The sequence below is a fragment of the Mauremys mutica genome, chromosome 8, assembly GCF_020497125.1.
Source record: "Mauremys mutica isolate MM-2020 ecotype Southern chromosome 8, ASM2049712v1, whole genome shotgun sequence".
NCBI classification, from domain to species: Eukaryota; Metazoa; Chordata; order Testudines; family Geoemydidae; genus Mauremys; species Mauremys mutica.
Window position 1 is genome coordinate 90,568,935 of NC_059079.1, and position 19,080 is coordinate 90,588,014.

Below are 19,080 nucleotides of genomic sequence, written 5' to 3' on the forward strand. Positions count from 1 at the left end.
CGAAAGCTTGTGTCTCTCACCAACAGAAGTTGGTCCAATAAAAGATATTACCTCACCCACCTTGCATCTCTGAGATCGACCACTGTCTGCCCTGACTCTGCTGAGCTGAAGAGACAGGCTACTTCATGCTGGCTTAGGGCACCTCTTCACTGGCAACATTAGAAGCGCTGTCACGGCACAGCTCTGGGAGAGAGCTCTCCCAGCTCTCTAAAAAAACCCACCTCCACAAGGGGTGTAGCTGGCACTGCCATTGGTGCACTGTCTGTACTGGCACTTTATAGCGCTGAAACTTGCTGCGCTTGGGTGTGTTTTTTCACACCACACGAGTGAGAAAATTGTAGCGCTGTAAAGTGCCAGTGTAGACAAGCCCTTAGAAGCTCTACGCATGTGGCCAAATGATGGACTTTGTGGTGGGGTTTGTGCATAGCAGAGCCACCCCATCCTCAGGCCCCCATTTAAGAACTTGCTGTTTGCGCAGCCATTCTGACCGACCATCCTTAGCTCTGTGGGGTGTAAGTGCCTGGTACCCACTAGGAGGGAAATGCAAACCCAAGAAGCTGCTTTATCTCCGTGTGGGTGGGTGTGTTGACTCTAATTCTTTTTAAAAAATAAATAAATAAATAAATAAATTGACTCAGTACAGAAAATCATCAGAAGTCTGTTCTGCTCCTTTTCTTTTTGAATTCATCTTTTCTTCAGGTAGCTAAAAGCCTCATTTGTTTTGGCAGAAACCCTTTAATCTCTGAGTAGTCCGGATAACTTGGCAGCAGTAGGAGACGGAATGGCAGCTCTTGGCAGCTGGGTGCTGTGTAATGCATAAAAGTTACAGTACTTAGCTTTGATTTGAAGAGGCTGGGGGTGGGGGGGAGGGGGAGGGGGAGAGAACAGCAGGATGAAGATATGCATAGACTGCCCTTCAAACACCTTCTGAGTCCATCCTAAATGGTGTGCAGATGCTGATTTCCCCATTTCTCTGTCTGGTGGTGGGTGTGGGGAGAGGTGTGCTGTGAATTGCTATTGCAACCCCCCTGTGGTTATTTATACTTCTTGCTTGGAGATGTCTGGAAAGGTCTGTATAGGAGCTAAGTATTTATTGTATTGTTTTGGGGTTGATGTTTGGAAAAAATTGGGTTTGTTTAGTCTGGAGAAGAGAAGACTGAGGGGGGACATAAGTCTTCAAGTGCATAAAAGGTCATTATAAGAGAAGGGTGATAAATTGTTCTCCTTAACCACTTAGGATAGAACAAGAAGTAATGGGCTTAAATTGCAGCAAAGGAGATTTAGGTTAGACATTAGGCAGAACTTCCTAACTGTGAGGGGAGTTAAACACTGGAACAAATTGCTTGGGGAGGTTATGGAATTTCTGTGGATGGAGATTAGACATGTTTGACAAACATCTGTCGGGATGGTCTATATAATTTTTTGTCTTGCCTCAGTGCAGGGGACAGGACCTATTAAAGTCCCTTCCAGTCCTACATTTCTCTGATTCTAGAGGCATCACTACACAGAGACGTTGAGATTAAATGGTAATTAAAGAGAGTCTTGTCCAAAAGTGCTTATAAACGAGAGCTAGCTTTTTTTTTTCCGTAACCAAATTCAATTTTGTTGAGTTTGAGAGATTAGGAGGAGTTGTCCTTGCTCTTGTCTGGCTTGATAGTGTTTCACATTGGAGATGGTGCTCCTTCCTTTCTCCCCAATGTTCATGCTGCTTCTTCGAGTGATTGCTCATGTGTATTCCACAACAGGTGTGTGTGCTCGCCACGTGCACCAGTGCCGGAAATTTCCCCCCTAGCAGTACCCGGTGGGTACACAGAGTACCGCCCCTGCATCCTCACTCTCCCCTGATGAGGCAATTATGGCTCCTCCTCCCTCTGTTCCACAGGAGGACTCTAAGGCCCACCAGGAAATATTGAAAAGGGTGGCATCAAGCCTCAACCTTCAGGCCGAGGAGGTGGAGGAACCCTCAGACTCCCTCTTCAACATCCTATCAGCCTCGGTACTGGGCAGCATGGCCCTTCCACTCCGCAAAGGGGTAGCAAAAATTTCAAATGCCTTGTGTCAAACCCTGGCTTCCTTGGGGAGGGATAGCTCAGTGATTTGAGCATTGGCCTGCTAAACCCAGGGTTGTGAGTTCAATCCTTGAGGGGGCCACTTAGGGATTTGGGGCAAAATTAGTACTTGGTTCTGCTAGTGAAGGCAGGGGGCTGGACTCGATGAGCTTTCGGGGTCCCTTCCAGCTCTATGAGATAGGTATATCTCCATACATATATATATGCCTCCGATCTCTAAGAGGGCGAAACAGAAGTACTTTGTGCCCACCAAGGGGCATGAATACCTGTACACCCACCCTGCCCCCAACTCCCTGGTGGTCAAGTTGGTCAACCAAAGGGAGAGGCAGGGCCAACCAGCCCCTACTCTGAAAAATAAAGACTCAAGGAAGCTGGACTTATTTGGGAGAAAGGTTTATTCGTCCTCGAGTTTCCAGTTAAGGGTGGCGAACCATCAGGCTTTCCTGGGTCGGTATGAGTTCAACTTGTGGGGCTCTCTACCCAAATTTGAGGACTCTCTCCAGGAACGTGAGAGGAAGGAGTTCAAAGCTCTGGTGGAGGAGGGTACAGCGGCTGCCAGAGCAACCCTGCAGGCAGTGTTGGATGCTACGGATACGGCTGCAAGGTCCATGGCCTCTGCAGTGTCCATGAGAAGAGCGTCGTGGCTCCTGCTGTCTGGGCTGTCCAGTGAGGTGCAGAACTCCTTGCAGGACCTCCCATTCGATGGCAAGGCCCTGTTTGCGGAACAGATGGACTTGAAACTGCGCAGCCTGAAAGACTCCCTCACTACACTTAAGTCACTTGGCCTCTATGTCCCAGCTCTGGCTAGGCCCAAGATTAAGCCTCAGCAGGCTCCCACCGAGGCCACCCACTCTAAATATGAGCCCCGTTATAAAAAGATGTGGGACTATAAGAAACGCCTGCAGAGGCAGACCCGATCTGCCCCCCGAGCCTGGGTCCTCCAAGGGTAAACAGTTGGGGAAATGTCAGTTTTGACAGGATGCCTGGGAGCGACCTACCAGTTCACACCAGGGATCCACCCGCAATAAAGCTTCCCTTCTCCAACCAGTTGTGTGCTTTTCTCCCGGAGTGGTCGTGGTTGACTTCAGACCATTGGGTCATCAACACCCTGGGGCTACACCCTCCAGTTTACCTCTACCCCGCCCAACCACCCTCTGCCCCCATCCCTCCTGGGGGACCCCTTTCATGAGGCCCTGCTAGAGCAGAAAGTGGGGCGGCTCCTTGGCCTAGGAGCGGTGGAAGTGGTGCCAGTGGAGTTCAAACATAAGGAGTAGTACTCCCGCAACTTTCTTATCCCAAAGGCCAAAGGGGAGCTCAGGTCCATCCTGGACCTGCAAGGCCTGAACGAGTACATGGTAAATCTCAAGTTGCGCATGGTGTCTCTAGCCTCCATCATCCTCTCCCTGGATCCCAGGGACTGGTACGCCGCCCTCGATCTGCAGGACGCGTACTTCCACATTTAGCCATGTCCCCATTCAGGACATTTGCAGGGCTGCCACATGGTCTTCAGTTCACACATTCACCTCAAATTATGCGATCATCTCCCAGACCAGGGAAGACACTGGGTTCAGCAGGCCTGTGCTCCGTCCCGAGAGTTTGTGAACTCCTACCCACCTCCAACAAATATAGCTTTGAATTACCTATTGTGGAATACACAGGAGCAACCACTCGAAGCAGAAAAGACAGTTACCTTTTCCGTAACTGGTGTTCTTCGAGATGTGTTGCTCATGTCTAATCCACACCCCACCCTCCTTCCACTCTGTCTGAGTTGTCTGGCAAGAAGGAACTGAGGGTGGGGGGAGCGTGCAGCGCCCCTTATACCGCACCATAGAGGCTTCACTCCAGGGGTCACTAGGGGCGCTCCCCTATGGGTACTGCTAGGAGAAAAACTTCCAACATCAGTGCACGTGTTGAGCACGCACACCTATTGTGGAATAGACATGAACAACATATCTCGAAGAACACCAGTTACGGAAAAGGTAACTGTCTTTTCTCCAGCATCATGCTGCCAACTTTGAAATTGTTTGTACTGGGGAGACATCATCCCTTCCCTTTTCCCCTCCTTCACTGGTGTCCTATAGTGCAGAGTTGTTACTTCCTGTTACTCTACCCACTATTACCTTACTGATTGGAGCTAGTATACATCCTCCAATGACTGACCCAGTAATCATGCGCTTTTCTGCAATGTACCTATGTCTACGTCTACCCTTTTGATTTTACTTATTGCTCTTCTGGCCCTATTCCAACAAGCCAGTGTATTTGTCAAAACTAATTTCCCTTTTGCCTTGGCCCATCTCCCTGTTTCTCTCCAGCTGCATTTCTTTTAGCTTCTGTAAACCCTGTGCCCTAATCTCACCTGCTGTGCCTACTGCAGCCCTGCTGCTCTCCTGGGCACGAAGGAATTTGGTGCAAGGGGGAGAAGAAATAAACCACCCAGCAGACCTGTAGGATAGGGAAGTAAGCCAAGTACCATATTAAAGGCTCTTAAAAACTCTGAGGCAGCCAAATGACTTCAAGGTAGAGATGGGATGGAATCTGATGTGAAGTATTGTGATTGCTTTATTCATACTGTGGATTTCTCTAGCATCTGAGGATCTCAAACCACCTAATTAAGTCTCACAGGGCAGCATTCTTATCCCCATTTTACAGATGTGAATAAGTGATGAGTGTCCAAGGGCTCAGTGCAAAATCCTGAACTCAGGTCTTCAAGCTCCCATCCCACTGATTCAGCCATAAGCCCACCGTTTCTCTCCAAGCCAGTGATGTAGTGGGGCCAGATTATGATGGAACAGCACTTTTGCCACGTGGAGGATGCCATTTTAGAACAAAACGGTGTCCTCTGCATGGTGTGACCTCCAGTAGATGCCCATTCAGGACTAGCTCACTTCTCCAGCCCAGACAGTAGCAAGGCAACATTGTGTGTGTGTGTGTGTGTGTGTGTGTGTCTCTCTCAGCAAGTCAGGGTTTTATAGCTGTTCTTGTCAGCATGGAGAGATTCTGCTTTTTGCTAATTAGGCATTTTGATGTAAATCAGCTTTTTATTAAAAATAAATTTTCTGTTTGGGAAGCATTAGAACTGGGAGAAATGCAAATGTGAGAAGGGAAGGGAATTTGTTGAAGGTTTGTGTATTCAGTCACTGAAATAATTTTTAGATCTCCATTTATTTGTGTGTTTAACATTTAAATGTTCCTCTTGGAGGTTTGTTTGTTTTAGACATTTATAATGTGCCCATCAGCAATTACATCTCGGCACACTGACAAGTTACAAATTAAATTCCGATTTCTAATGACAGTCAACAAAACCTTTTTGACCCATTAATCTTTGTGAAATCATCATTAAAATAAGAATCCAGGCAGAAAATCTACTTACCCATTTTTTTACCTTGATGGCTGATATGAATGAATAACTATTGATAATTTACTTGCCTGCTGGGGAAAAAAATAGTAGTCACCCATGGCAAGGAAATTAACTAGAGGCTGGTCATTCCTGCCCCATCCCTCCCTGGTATTTTAGCAATAAATACTTTCCAAGCTACTAATCTGCAAGAACTAAAGACCAGATTGGAGAAGGAAGCATTTTAGCAATGTCCTGGCCCTTGGGAGGGAATAGTGCAGGGTGGAGCCATCCTAGTGCAGCTAAGAGCTATGCAAGCCTCTACCATGGTTTCGTTTGGTTTTCTAGTCTTGTTCAGGAATAATAGCTGAGCCACGAATGCTCATGTGAAAATGTGCATGCATGATGGGGATGTGCTATTTACTCCATGGAGCATGTGATGGTAGCCCATTGGAAGAGAGAGTATTTCAGGTTTCTCAACCGTGATCATCCTGATCAGTGAAAGAGTAGCATTGGTAACCATCTGATTGATCTTCGCTGGTATGGTGGTGGCTGGGGTGGGGGAACGAAAAGAATGGGTAACTCCAAGGTGTGTGTGTAGGTGATGGAGAGATGAGTGGAGGAAGGTATTTTAGTGTCGGGGCTAAATCTCCTTCTGGGGCTTGAGAGTGGATTCAAATGGCAGCTCATGTCACAGGTGTTCATGATGCTGGTTTAACTTCAGTCCCAGCTGGATGCTGAGGTACAATATTTTTATAAAACCAATCCTACTGCTTATTCATTGCTTGAGGGGTGAAGGAGGGAGACCAGGATTAAGGTGCATCTCCAGAGCTGTCGGAGGGAGATAGCTTGCACAGCACCTGCCAACAGTGCAAATCTCTCACTTTTCTCAAGCACTAAAACTCCCCTTAATTCAGGGGGTAGAGTTGGCTTTTGCGTGATGATTATCTCACCATCAAACCTGAAAGCGCCAATTCAAATCCTGAAAGCTCCTGGAAGGCTGGAAGTTCTGACATGTGTTATTGGTCCCAGCTATTGGGCAATAGCTGCAGTGGTTTAAATTACAATATGAAAGCTAACAGCTGGGATTTAAAGGAGTTTGATAGTGCAGTCTTGAGTTGTGACACTTTGAATTGGGATTTGTGTCTGTTCTAGCTCAATGTGGGGGGCAGGTTTCTCCCTCCTACGTAAACGCATATCTCTTTCATGATCTCTCTGCTAGTGGCCTGTGTCTCTTTAAACACTGGAGAAGTTGTGCTCAGCAAAGACAGATTGAAGCTTTTAGGACTCATTAGACTTCAAAGAAAAACGGCCTGAGCCACAAGTGAGAGGGGAGGAAATGGAGTAGCTGAAGGATTCCTTTAAAGGAGAATAAAAATAAACCCCAGACAGGAAGGAAAGCCCGATAGGGTCTGAATCTGATCTGCAATCCCACAAGTCTGTCTCTGGGGACCCGCTCCATTCAGGAGCTACAAAGAGAGAGACCCTCTGTCCAAGGCTTTGTCTACACTACACATTCTGACGTCCAGTTAAGATCTAGGGTAAAATGCAAATGTTAGAAGCCTGGAACAAACGTTTGGGGAGTATCCACGCTTGCCTTTACAAAGGGGTTAACTGTGGCCTGGTTTATACCTAAGATGAAGGGCGACATAGTTACAGCTCTCAGAGGTGTGAAAAATCCATGCAGCTGAGGCCAACCTAAGCCTTGGTGTCAATGCAGCTAGGTCAACGGGAGAATGCTTCTGTTGATCTAACTAGTGTTGCTCAGGGAAATGGTGTTCGTGCACTGATGGGGAAACCCCCCCTCTGTCAATGTAGGTTGTATCTACACTACAGGCTTATGCAGGCACAGTTACGACAACCTAGCTATACCAATATAGTCTCCGTGCTGTAGATGTAACGTGACTATTGAACAAAAGGTACATCTACACTACAGAGCCTATACCACCATAGCTGTAGCCCCCTAGTGTAGAAGCAGCATATGCTGACCGGAGGAGGTTTTCTGTCGGTGTAGGAACACCACCTCCTGAACAGAAGTGTTCTTCCATCAGCCTAGCTGCATCTACACTAGGGTTTTTGCTGACATAATTCTGTGGATTTTTTCCACATCCCTGCCTGACATAGCAATGCCAATATAACTGTTCTTTGTAGGCCAAACCACAGATTGCTTTTCCCCACTTCCCACAAATTAAAATCCACTCTAACTCCCTCCACTCCCCTTCTTTTTGTTAGCACACACCCTCTTTTGGGGTCTGAAGCCAGGGTATTGGCAGGAACTGGTTATTGACAACTCAAGCAAACTAATATCTGTCTTTGCTTCTTCCTACTCTCCTGTTCACCCCCATCTCCTCCTCTCCATTCCAGTTCCTGGTTTCCTATGTGCTTGCAAATCTCCAAGCGCCCTTAAAGCTCACAGGCCACCCCGAGACCTTTGCATCTTTTCTGTCTTTCACCCTTCTAATGTTAAAATGTTTTGATATTTTACACTTGGGCTTGGATTTTCAAAGGAGCCAAACTCCCGACTCCCATTGAAGTTTAGGTGGATTGGGTGCCTAATTCCCTTAGGCTATCTGGAAAATCCAAGCAACAATTCTTTTTATTTGGTGCCGGAGGAGATAAAAAACCAGAAATCCCAAGCAAACTCCTATCTAACTGGAGAGTTTTGGTGGGGGTGAAGCACGATTAGCAAAAACTCCCCCTTGACCTCCAGCCATGGCAGTCTGTTCCCAAACAGGCAGTAGGAGGCTGGCATGGGTGTCTGTGGTTTATAAACATTGGGTATGTATTTGAAAATTGCATAATGGCAAATTGTTGATTCTGGTGCCTTGGATCAAAATATAGCTGACTTGCCCCCGCGTTTTTAGTAATTGTGTGCATTGGGAATTGAGCCCTCGGTCTTTTGTCATCATCTTCTTTGCTAGAGGTTACAAAAAGGGTGAAACAGAGATTGGGGGAGAGGGAGAACATCTGGAAGACCCCTGCACAGGGTCATGTTTTGAGGCTACCACATCCATTGCAGTCTGTTGGGAGAGGACCGCCCTCTGGGAGTGCATAAACAGACAAAAAACCATGACCACATGTATGCTGATCTTGTTTGGCAACTGAACTGTAAAAATGAGACTTGGGAGACAGACCCCAGCATGTTAATCTCCAAAACCACAGTGGCTGTTTGTACCTTTTGATTTAGCAATGGTTAGATTCCTGGAAGGGGTGGCGCTCTAAGTGTGCTCTGAAGTGATACAAGCCATTCTACCACCTCCTAGACACGCACATGAGGACACATCTGGTTGGGGAATTCGGTCAGATTTTTCTTATGTTGGGCAGGAGTATGGAAAAATGCTCCCCTAAGCGCCATAGCTGTGCTGACCTAACCCACAGTGTAGATGCATCTATGTCAGTAGAAGAATGATTCTGTTGCCCTCGCTACCATCGCTCAAGTAGGTCTGCGTCTATACTCTGGGCTTATGCTGGCATAGCTGTGGTGACCTAGCTATGCCCATGTAGTTTCCACAGTGTAGATATGCCCTTAGTAATTTCAAATGTACATCTCTCCAAAAGTGTGCTTGGTGGGTTGGGGAAAGGTTCTTCTGTGTGGGCAAGGGGGCTCCTGGCAAGGCCAGTCTTTGCTTACATTGAGGATAGATCCTGATCAGTTGATTTGAGGGAAATGGTGATGTCTGATGGAACACCCTTGATGACTTGCACTGCTCTTGTTCCTCTTTCTCACTGCAGGGAAGATCCTCTTCCGCAGAAGCCACATCCGAGATGTTGCCGTCAAGCGTCTGATACCTATTGATGAATACTGCAAGGTAAAGGGAGTCTTCTAGCTCAAATCGAAGACTTCTAGCCTGTGATATAGGCATGATTTGAGCTAGTCCTTCTCTGTTGGCGATACTGGTTCCATTCCTGGGAGGGGGCAGCACATGGTGTTGCACTATAAAACCTTCATTGTGCACTTCTACCAGCTGGTGGCTTTGAGTCTGGTACAGCGCATCCACTCCATACAGGTGTAAAAACACCCCCTGGGTCCCATCTCAGACAGAGGGATCAGTGCTGTGGTTTTGGAGGCCTAGAGATTGCAGCATGGTAGTGACCTAGTTGCTCACTATGTACTCTCCACTTCTGGTTCTCCTTAATTTTATTTTTTTTTAAAAAATCCCTTCTCAGGCTACAAACCAGAAGCAAATGGCCTAGTAGGGGCTCTGCTGGCTACAGGTTAAATTCACTAGCTAGCTTATCCTGTTGGTTTCAAATGTGATCACCATGGAGCAGAGTCCAGCCCTTTTCCTTAGAAGATGGGCCTCGTCACAGAACTGACACTGTCTCGAGCTTCGGGGATAACAAAGGGTTCTGGGCTGTGGACTGAGATGTGTTGGCAGAGCTGTGGGGGAGGCGAGCACCATGGAACTTTATACAATAATGTTAAAACTCATCTGTGCATGAGGTGAAGCTTTTTCAGGCATCAGCTGAAGACCTTGGAACGAACCCCCAGCGGAACTAAGGACCTTCCGCTCTAAGTGCAAGATGCATTTCTTTGAACATGCCTTCTCTAACATAATCGTGTGTGTGTGTGTGCGAAATAAAAATTCCAGAACAAAACACTCCACTGCATACACCTCTCCCCCAGAGAGAAGATGAGAGAACAAACACAAGACACGTGTTAGTAGCTTTGCTTAATGCCCTCCTGCTCAGCGCTCAGGTACTATGGGGTTGAGCACAGCATAAGAACCTGAATAGAATAGAATTGCAGGGGGTGATGCAGATCAAGACTCAGGTGCATTGACCAAAGCTCTGAGGGAGGGACCCTGGGACTGGAATTGCAAGGGGTGCTGAAGGTCAAGATCAAGATGCATCAGCAAACATGTCTGGAGGCCCAGCACTGGGCTAACGTGCTGCAGCTCAAAACTGTTGAGGTGCATTAGCTGAGTTACTGGAGGGTAACAGGCAGGATTGGAACAGCAGAGGTGAAGCACAAGTAGCCTTGAGGCATATTGTCAAAGCTGGGGAGGTCGGGGAAAGCTTACACGGCAACTGGCTGTCTCTTGCCGGTATGATCAGTCCCCTGTTTTCAGGGACACTAAAATGTGCCAGCTACATAGACACATGCTTGCCCATTAATTTAATTTTAGGGAGGAAAAAAGTCCCTAAGTGGTAAGAGGCTGTAGCTGTCTGTTCGGAACGATGCTGTTAATGGCATAAAATATAATGAATCCATTTGACTTAATAACTGGAACATAATGGCTGATGTTATATGACCCACTTAGACAACAGCTTTCTCCTCCTCCAGTTAATGCATTACCAAGTAATAAAGTGTGCACTATGCCGGGCCTTCCAGCTCCTGCTACTTAACTGTGAAGCTGCTAGTGGGGTGAGGGGCTAAGCCACCATAGCAGTGTGCATGGCAGAGTCAGCCCATGCTATTTCCATGGGCGTCTCAGCCACAGCCCCTGCTCTCCCTGGCATTTCTGTTATTTTGGGTTGACTTCACATGCACCACCAGAGTGGGAGTATAATATACACTCTCAGCAAAAAAAAAAAAAAAAATCCCTGAGTTTGCTGTGGTTAGGGTGGTGTTTAGTGAGTACTGAGCATTACAGGAACACAGTGTAACCAGATACCCCGCAAAATACTAGATAAATATCTTGTCCTTTGTTTTGTCTCTCCTGGGAGAGAGGTGAGGCGGCGCCGTTCCCTGAGAAAGCTCTGCAAATCCTCCTTTCTTGGCTGCAAAGAAGGTTGGCAAAATCCTGGATTGAAAACATGCAAAGGCATTGCCCCACCAAGCAGGGAGAGAATAGTCCTTCTTTATAAAGCCATGGTCCAGCTGCACCCACAATACTCTCTTGCTAGCAGAAAGAGCTTGACAGATTGGAGGGAGGTCAAAGAAGAGCAGCAAAAATGATCAGGGAGCTGGTGCGATTGACTGATTTCTAAAGTCAGATTTAAAAGAGCTAAATACAGTGTATTCTCATCCCATTTCCCCTGGGTCCTACACTAAATAACCGTTTTCTCTGGGTTGGTAATAGTATTCATAGGTTTGAGAGAGAAAATGTTGGCTGAATATCTAGTAAAAGAGTTGTGACTGGGAGATCCTCTTCCAAGCCCGGTCGCTTAGGATTCTTAAAATGAAACTGGACAGAGATCTAGAAAATGCCCTGTAGAGTGCAGTCACGAATCAGCTCCTGTAAAATGGCTCATCCATCTGAATAAGTTATTCCCATCTGTCTTCTATAAATAACTTTTTCCTGCCAGTCTCCTCACCCTGGCCACCATGCTCCAAGCCAGACAAAATTGGATGGGTTTCTCTTTGCTTGGTGGCTCTGCCTGTCCTGGCTGTGGTGGTGATCAGTGCAATGGCAGGTCTAGGGTTGCCAACCGTCCCGGCTCCACGCTGCTCCCTGAAGTAGCCGGCATGTCTGGCAGCGGCTCCTAGGAGGAGGCGCGGCAGGGGGTGTCTGTGTGCTGCCCCTGCCCTGAGGGCAGACTCCGTAGTGCCTATTGGCCAGGAATGGGGAACTGTGCCCACTGGGAGCCTTGGGGGGGGTGCTTGCAGGCAGGGGCAGCACGCAGAGCTGCCTGGCTGCCTATGAGCCTAGGAGCCACTGCCAGACTTGCCGCTGCTTCCGGGACCCGCCTGAGGTAAGCACTGCCTGGCCGGAGCCCGCACCCCAAACCCTCTCTTGTACCCAGCCCCTCCCACACCCAAACTCCCTCCTGGAGCCCGCACCCCAACCCCCCTGCCCCAGCCTGGTGAAAGTGAGTGAGGGTGGGGGAGAGTGAGTGATGGGGGGGGCTGGAGTGAGTGGGGGTGGTGCCTTAGAAAAGGGGCAGGGCAGGGGTGTGGCCTTGGGCAGAGGGTGGGGCACGAATGTTTGGGTTTGTGCGATTAGACAGCTGGCAACCCTAGGCAGGCCTGTTTTGGGAAAGGCTATGGGGGCAGAGCAGAGAGGGCAATAAAGACTCAGGTCTGCCTCTGGGAGCAGCCTGGGGTGCTGCACGCAGGGCTGTGTTCCTGATGCGGGGGCAAGCTGAGGTTCTTATGATTTTATTCGTATCTCTGTCTCAGAGCCCTTTGAGGGAGGATTGTGGATATGAAGCTGAGGATTGGCTGTCAGTCATACATCAGGGTGGGCCCTGCTTCCAAACCTCCTTCCTGTGACATGTCACTTTGTCACACACACCCCCCCAACAATGAGCATTGTGCAGCTACATGTGTCCCCTGTGCTTAAATCTGTATTACAGAGCCCTAGCCAAGTCTGCCTCCCCTCCAGCCTCAACTGGGCTGAGACAGTAAGGGAAATGATGTGTGTGGCCCACAGGAAATGGTGCTATTCTAGACACCATCCCCTCTACCTTCTGCAGAGGCCATTACATTATTGCTCGCGCTCATTCTCTCTCACCCGGCGAGTCCCACTTCTGAAACCTGTGTTGCTGCAGAAGGCTTCCTGGGAGGGAGGGGGACAGATGTGGTGCCGCTCATTAACTCCAGCCTCCACAGTTGTTGTCTGATGATAACACTAACAAAAGCTCTCCAGCCCCTGCTCGAGGTGTTTGTGGGCTCCCCTTCTGCTACTCAGACAACCTCTTCTTGAGTAGCAGTTGCTCAGCAGAGGGTTTATAAGAGACAGAGGACTCTACTGATCTCTAAAGTGCTGATGGGTCCTATGGTCCCAGGGCCGTGAACCTAACCAGAAGCATCAAAGCCAGGCCCTATTGCCCTGAAAGACATGAACTGCTTGTACCTTTCGGTGGGGCTGTGGCTTTCTGCACACAGGACAGTGATGAGCTTTGGGGAGTCTCAGCCAGGCCTTAGCTAGCTAGAGGGATGGCTATTTTGATGGGGAGGGCAGCTGTTACAGGGACTCTGAGGATACCCTGGATAGTGGGTGTGAACAGTTAAAATGGCAAAGGTAGCCTGCATTGCAGGTCAACATCTGCTTACTCCCCTTTGCACCCTGCCATCTTACCCAGAGATGCAGCAACTGAAACCGGAGGCTGTAAGTAACTTACTCCATTCTGGTGTACTGTGACATTTGCTATAGCGCTAGCCACAGTTCTGAGCATCGTGATGCCTGTTTCTTGTATTTGCCCGGCTGTTCACACACACTGACGGCCACGCCTCCAAACTCCTTTCACACTCTGGGACTAGTCTCTAGCTTCGTGTTCTCAATCTCTTTGTTTCATTCACAGGCTCTGATCCAGCTGCCACCCTACATCTCTCAGTGTGAGGAGGTTCTTCAGTTCTTTGAGACAAGACCCGAAGACCTTAATCCCCCCAAAGAGTAAGTTGGTTACAACAAGCTAGTGGGGTTGCTCTGCAGAATTGCTGTGGTAGTGGTTGCATCCCCTGCCGCAGATAAAACCCCCTTGAGCACGGTGACATTCAGAAGGCAATCTGAGATCCACGAACAAATCCCCAACCTGCCTGTGAATGTAATTGTTGCCGGCACAGAATGCCTGAGGCAGCAAACAGTGGTGGTTTGTTGCCCGGCGTGCGCCGCACTAATTAACACACCAGGGTGGAGAAGCAAACCAAGTTTATTTGAGCCCAAATAAGGTGCCAGGGAGAAAAAGCATTCTTAAATCCTGCACACAGATACAAACCGTTTTTCTCTTTTTATACATGATTTCAGCTAAGCATTCCCCATTACCCCCTCACTACTCATCCCCCTCTACCCCCCCTTCTTGCCCCTCCCGTCTATTCCCATGTAGCAAATACACTTTGCAATAGCAATTACATTAAGCAGTTAAGTTATACTTGGCAGCAAACAAATTATCTCGTTAGTGACTTTTTCTTGACCGGTTATTTTGTTTTTCTTCCTTTGATTCGTTATTCTGCCTTTCCTTCCTCCTTTTCAGCCAGGTGCAAGCAGGCCTTATAATTGCCTCCTGGTATCAGTGTTGCACTGATAACTAGCTGAGGTCGATTAAAGTTTAAACATAAACATGGAAGCGCTTTGGTTAGACATGGAGTGACTTTAGTTTATTTAGGCCTAATACAGATGCCTGATGACACCAACATAATGTTCAAGAAAGGTGCTGTTTTGAGATCCCTGGAGAGTGAAGTTCTTTGTTTAGTTACAGAGCCAGGGCCATGCAAGCTTTCTTCACACACTGCTCCCTACCAGTGCACTCAGCCTTCCCCTGGAATGTCCACTGCTAGTGATGAGGTGGAAGTGTTTTCTCCAGGAGCCACTGAAACCTTGGCCTCAGTGCTGAGCTTGCCAGCCCAGGTGCCACTTCATGCTAATAGTGGTGCTGGTTTTTCTGATAGTCACTTGGGAAACCCAAACTCTTTTCCTGTAGGAACTGCCAAGGAGGCATCAGACAGGAGCGACTTCCAGTTATTAATGATCTCTGCCTAGAGAGAAAGACTCTCCCTTTGCCAGTCCCCTGAGCCATCCACAACAATGCCTGACTCTTGCTTTCCATTGGAAACAAGGAACATGTGCAGGGATTCTTGCATGTCTTACGCAACCCTATGTAGTTACCAGTCTTGTGACTATGAGCTACTTGTTCCAGCCCCTATTAATCACCCGGAGCATAAATACAAACACCATCTTCCCTCTCTGTCCTCTTGCTTCTCTCCTTAGATTGTGTTTGCAGCTCTACCTAAGGTTGAGCAATGGGGGAAGATTGACTGATTGTGCAAGAAAAGGCACTAAAATATTTTGACATTGTTTTGCATTACATGGAGGGTGGGGGGGATTAAAAGGATTTTGTTTTTCTTTGTGAAGGAACATCAAGTTTTGCATGTCTCCTATTAAGTGCTGTGCTTGTTCCTTTTGTAACTTTCCCCAACCTTTAGCTTATTTATTTCTTTTTCTCCTTGGCTTCCTGTTTTTATTTTCTTGTCTTGTCATCATTCCTTCCCTAGCCAGCAGACACTTGATTAGATTGGTCTGAGGCCCCCAGAGTCCATTAACTAATAGCTTGCTGTCAGCTGGCATTCCCATCCAGCCTGCCCAAGCTATTGTTCACCTGTTAACCTTTCACCCCTTCGGTCATCCATCAGCTAATGGAGCAGCATGGGAGTGAGTGAGAGACCTAAGAAGACTGATTTGCATGAGCAGTATCTCATGAACATCTAGGAGTCTGCTGGGGCAAGGGGCTTGGGATTCCCAGTGTTCCTGGTGTTGGGAGGACGGGGTGGTCTCTGTGATTGTGCCAACATTGACAGGTTCTATTATGGACAGTTTATAAATAAAATCAGGATTCTCTGGATGGCGTTTGATTGTCAGATCCACCCAGTGAACCCATTGGTGAAACATGCGCACAGATGGTGCCTTTTGAGGGGGGAGGGAGAGGATTGTCATTCCCCCTTTCTTCTTTTATGCACCCCATTACCCACCCTTGCCTGATCTGTGGGTTATGAACTTGGCGTAGGGTATGGAGGCTGTCACAAAAACAAGGGGCCAATTCAAATGTATAGAACCCCAGGACACACATCTAAAAAAAGCTGAAACAGTGTGGGGTGGCAGCTCCTTAAAAGGAGCTTTGTCTCCCACGTTAGCGCCCCAGCTGGCTCTGCTCTGGAGGTATTGCTCCTGCAGGCCTGGCATGTAAAAATTTCTCCCCTGCTCCCAACTTTCTTCTTCTCTGCACCTGATGTGTGCTTCTTTGAGGGAGCTACACAGGAAGGAAAACAAAGGGACTGACTGAAATGTAAACAAAGCTGTGTGCTTTGGAGTGTCCCTTACAACACCCTGGTTTGTGTGTATCTCCCAGCACCTATACATAGCCCCACTCACATGTGGCACATGCTGCATGTGTTTTGCTTGCATTTATAAAGGTTTGGCTGTTGCAGCAAATGCCAGATTAACTGCTCTTGGTGCCGTGCAGTTTGGGAGTGAGATTGGAGTCGTGCCGCATTTTGAGCTGTTATAGAATTAGCCAATGCAGCATGGTCGCTTCTCCCCATGTGCTGTCTTTTCATGGGGAGGAGAAGAGGGCTTAACAGACCTCTCCTGTCCATTCTCCTCCAGCAGTGAGCTGCTGTGGTGTCTCAAGGACGTCTCTGTTGTGTTTCATATCCCAGCCTGAATGCTCCAGGGGTATTTATTAGCTACAATTCAAAATGTTAATGAATAAAAGTCCTTGAGGCTCTCCTCTGGCGAGATTGGTGGGAGCCATTTTGCCAGCCCCACGTGGACAGGCTGCCAGGTTGCCAATAGCGATGTAAAATCAGGGCCAGACGGCTGGGATGGATCCAATATAGTGGTGTGCCTGGGGTTTGGACGGATGTCATCATTCATAAAAGAGATAAATACTTTCTCTGGGAAGTTGAAAGGGAGCCAGGCCATGAAAGAAATAAGAAGGCGGCTTTTTATGCAGTGGCGGCTGGGAGGCGAAAAATGGATAGGTCAGCACACTCTGTGCCAAACAAAGCTGTCATTCTGGTGGCACCATTGGCCCCCTGATTGCCTTCCCTCTGCAGCCTCTGGCTGAGGGAAAGTCCCCTTCTGCTCTCATTAATGGCTTGGCGCCTGTTCCTGGTCTCATAACAAAACTCACATTTACTTCAATGGGAGCAAGGTCTATTGAAAGGAGGAGCTCTGGTGTCTTTGGGGCTGCATGTGGCACCTACCTTCCTGGTTTTCTGGGCAGGGATAGAGATCCACCTGCTTCGTACCACCCACAGACCTGGAGCCAAATTTTAGAGTGGTGTCAGCAGGTACATTTCCATGAAGCTGGATCTCCTCATGCTAGTGGTGAATTTAGTCACTGCAGAGGGTAGCATTTTGGGATGGAAGGAGGTTGTGTGGCCATCCCTCCATCTATCTGTTTGTAGCCTCCAGTAGTTTGTGCTCCTCTTGTTGCTGCCTTTGGTGAGTCAATTCTCCACATTCAGGAGTTGCTCCTGAATCCCCTTAGGCCTCTTCTGCATGAGATATTTCTTCCATACAGTTTCCCACTATTGCTACCAGTGATGCAGCTCCAGCAGTGGCAACTGTGATGGGAGCACTAATGTTGACAGGCCCCTGGTGGCTGCCAGCCACTAACCACTGTTTATTCTAATCCTTCCTTAACCCGTAGCTCAGACCCTTGGGCCTGCTGTGCACACACGATCCCATCGCTGGCAGGAGCAAAAGTGGAAAATTGCATGAGCGGGGAAAAAAGAGGCTAGTGTAGAAATGGCTTAGTGCCCATCCCTCTCTCCTTCCCTCTCCATTTCTTCCAGTTGGACACTGGGAGAAAGCCTGAGGTGGAGCCTGTTGCATCTCTAATAGTTTGGAGGAGGTGAAGCGATTTGAGTTTTTACCCCAATGTACAAGCTGCCTCCATACCATGGAGGGACCACTCCTAATGGTGAGAAGGGAGTTGAGTCCCCATTGCCCATCTCGTACTTGGAACCTCTGGACTGAAGCCCACCTACTTACTTCACATACGATTCTGCCCAGCGAAATGAGTGAAGGAATGGTGGCTGTAGCTCTGGGTCCCACAGGATTGGTTGAGGCTGGGAGGAGGAGCCAATCAGGACAGAAGGAACTCATGTGGCATGACAAAATAAACGCTTTGCAGGCCTAACATCACATGGATTCTAGAGAAGTGGGTTTTTCTCTCAATTGTTAGGATGAAAATCCTGTTGAAACTGCAACCCTTGAAAGAGGAAGTCATTGGATTCTTGTGCCTGACATGCGCCGTGAGAACTGTGATGGGGGGTACATGGGGGATTAGTCTTTCCTCATTTGAAAGAGCTTTCTGGTGGCATAAGAGAGTTCCCGTAGTGAGGCTGTGAAAGTCCTGGGCAGGAAGCCATTGCTGAATTAAGAGATTCAGCTGCTAATGATCCTCGCCAGCTGAACCTCAAGGCTCCCAGCATGCAGGAGCCTGGTTAACTCTACAGTGAAGAAATACCCAAAGTGATTGTTAAAATAATCCCCTGCTCTGTACAAGGGGGAATCATCAGGGGAAAAGATTAGTCACCCTGATAGCTTTCCATCCATTCTCTTGAGGAACTTCCTGTCTCCTGGCCACATCTAATAAACAAGCAAGGGGGCATCCACAGTCAGGGTCCGTGCTTGGCTATCCCAATAATATTCATGAGGGGAGACTTTCACTCTTAAAGAGACACTATCAGTCTTAATAGACATGAAGTGATCCATTTCTTCCACCCCTTCTCTCTAATGTTATCTTTGGGAGGTAAACGGGATTTTCCCCCTTTCACCATGTCTGTCTGTCTCTCTTCAACATATTTGCAGTGTTGTTGTAGCCAGGTTGGTGCCAGGTCTGAGAGAGACAAGGTAGGTGAGTTGATCTCCTTTATTGGACCAACTTCTGTTGGTGGTAAAGGGACAAACTTTAGAGCTTCACAGCAGCTCTTCTTCAGGACTGGGAAAGGTTACTAGAGTGTCTAAGCTAAATACAAGTTGAGACAGACAATCTGATTGCCTTCCCCAGACCTGTGAAGGAGCTCTGTTAAGCTTGAAAGCTTGTTCCTCTTCCACCAACAGAAGGTGATCCAATAAAAGATATTATCTTATCTACTTTATCTTCAGCATGACTTCTGAAGTGGAGGATTAAAAGGCTGGTTTGTGCTCCCAATGCAATAATGGTGTGTTAATAAAAAACACAGCTCTTAAAACAGGGCCAGCAGTGGTCAAGACAGGTCATTCTTTAAATAGCCTTTAATGACTTGGTCCCTTTAAGAAGTGAGATAAGGGCTGAAGTGGAGTT

General features: G+C 47.9%; 1 protein-coding gene across 5 annotated transcripts in view; it reads left to right on the plus strand.

Annotated features, from left to right (window-relative positions):
- Positions 1-19,080, plus strand: part of SH3PXD2B (SH3 and PX domains 2B) — a 125,551-nt gene that overhangs the window by 70,622 nt on the left and 35,849 nt on the right. For all 5 annotated transcript variants that reach the window (XM_045027541.1, XM_045027543.1, XM_045027546.1 and 2 more), the window contains 2 exons: positions 9,136-9,212; positions 13,594-13,685. In XM_045027541.1, coding sequence (XP_044883476.1) covers positions 9,136-9,212; positions 13,594-13,685 — 169 coding nt within the window. The remainder of the gene's footprint in view (positions 1-9,135; positions 9,213-13,593; positions 13,686-19,080) is intronic.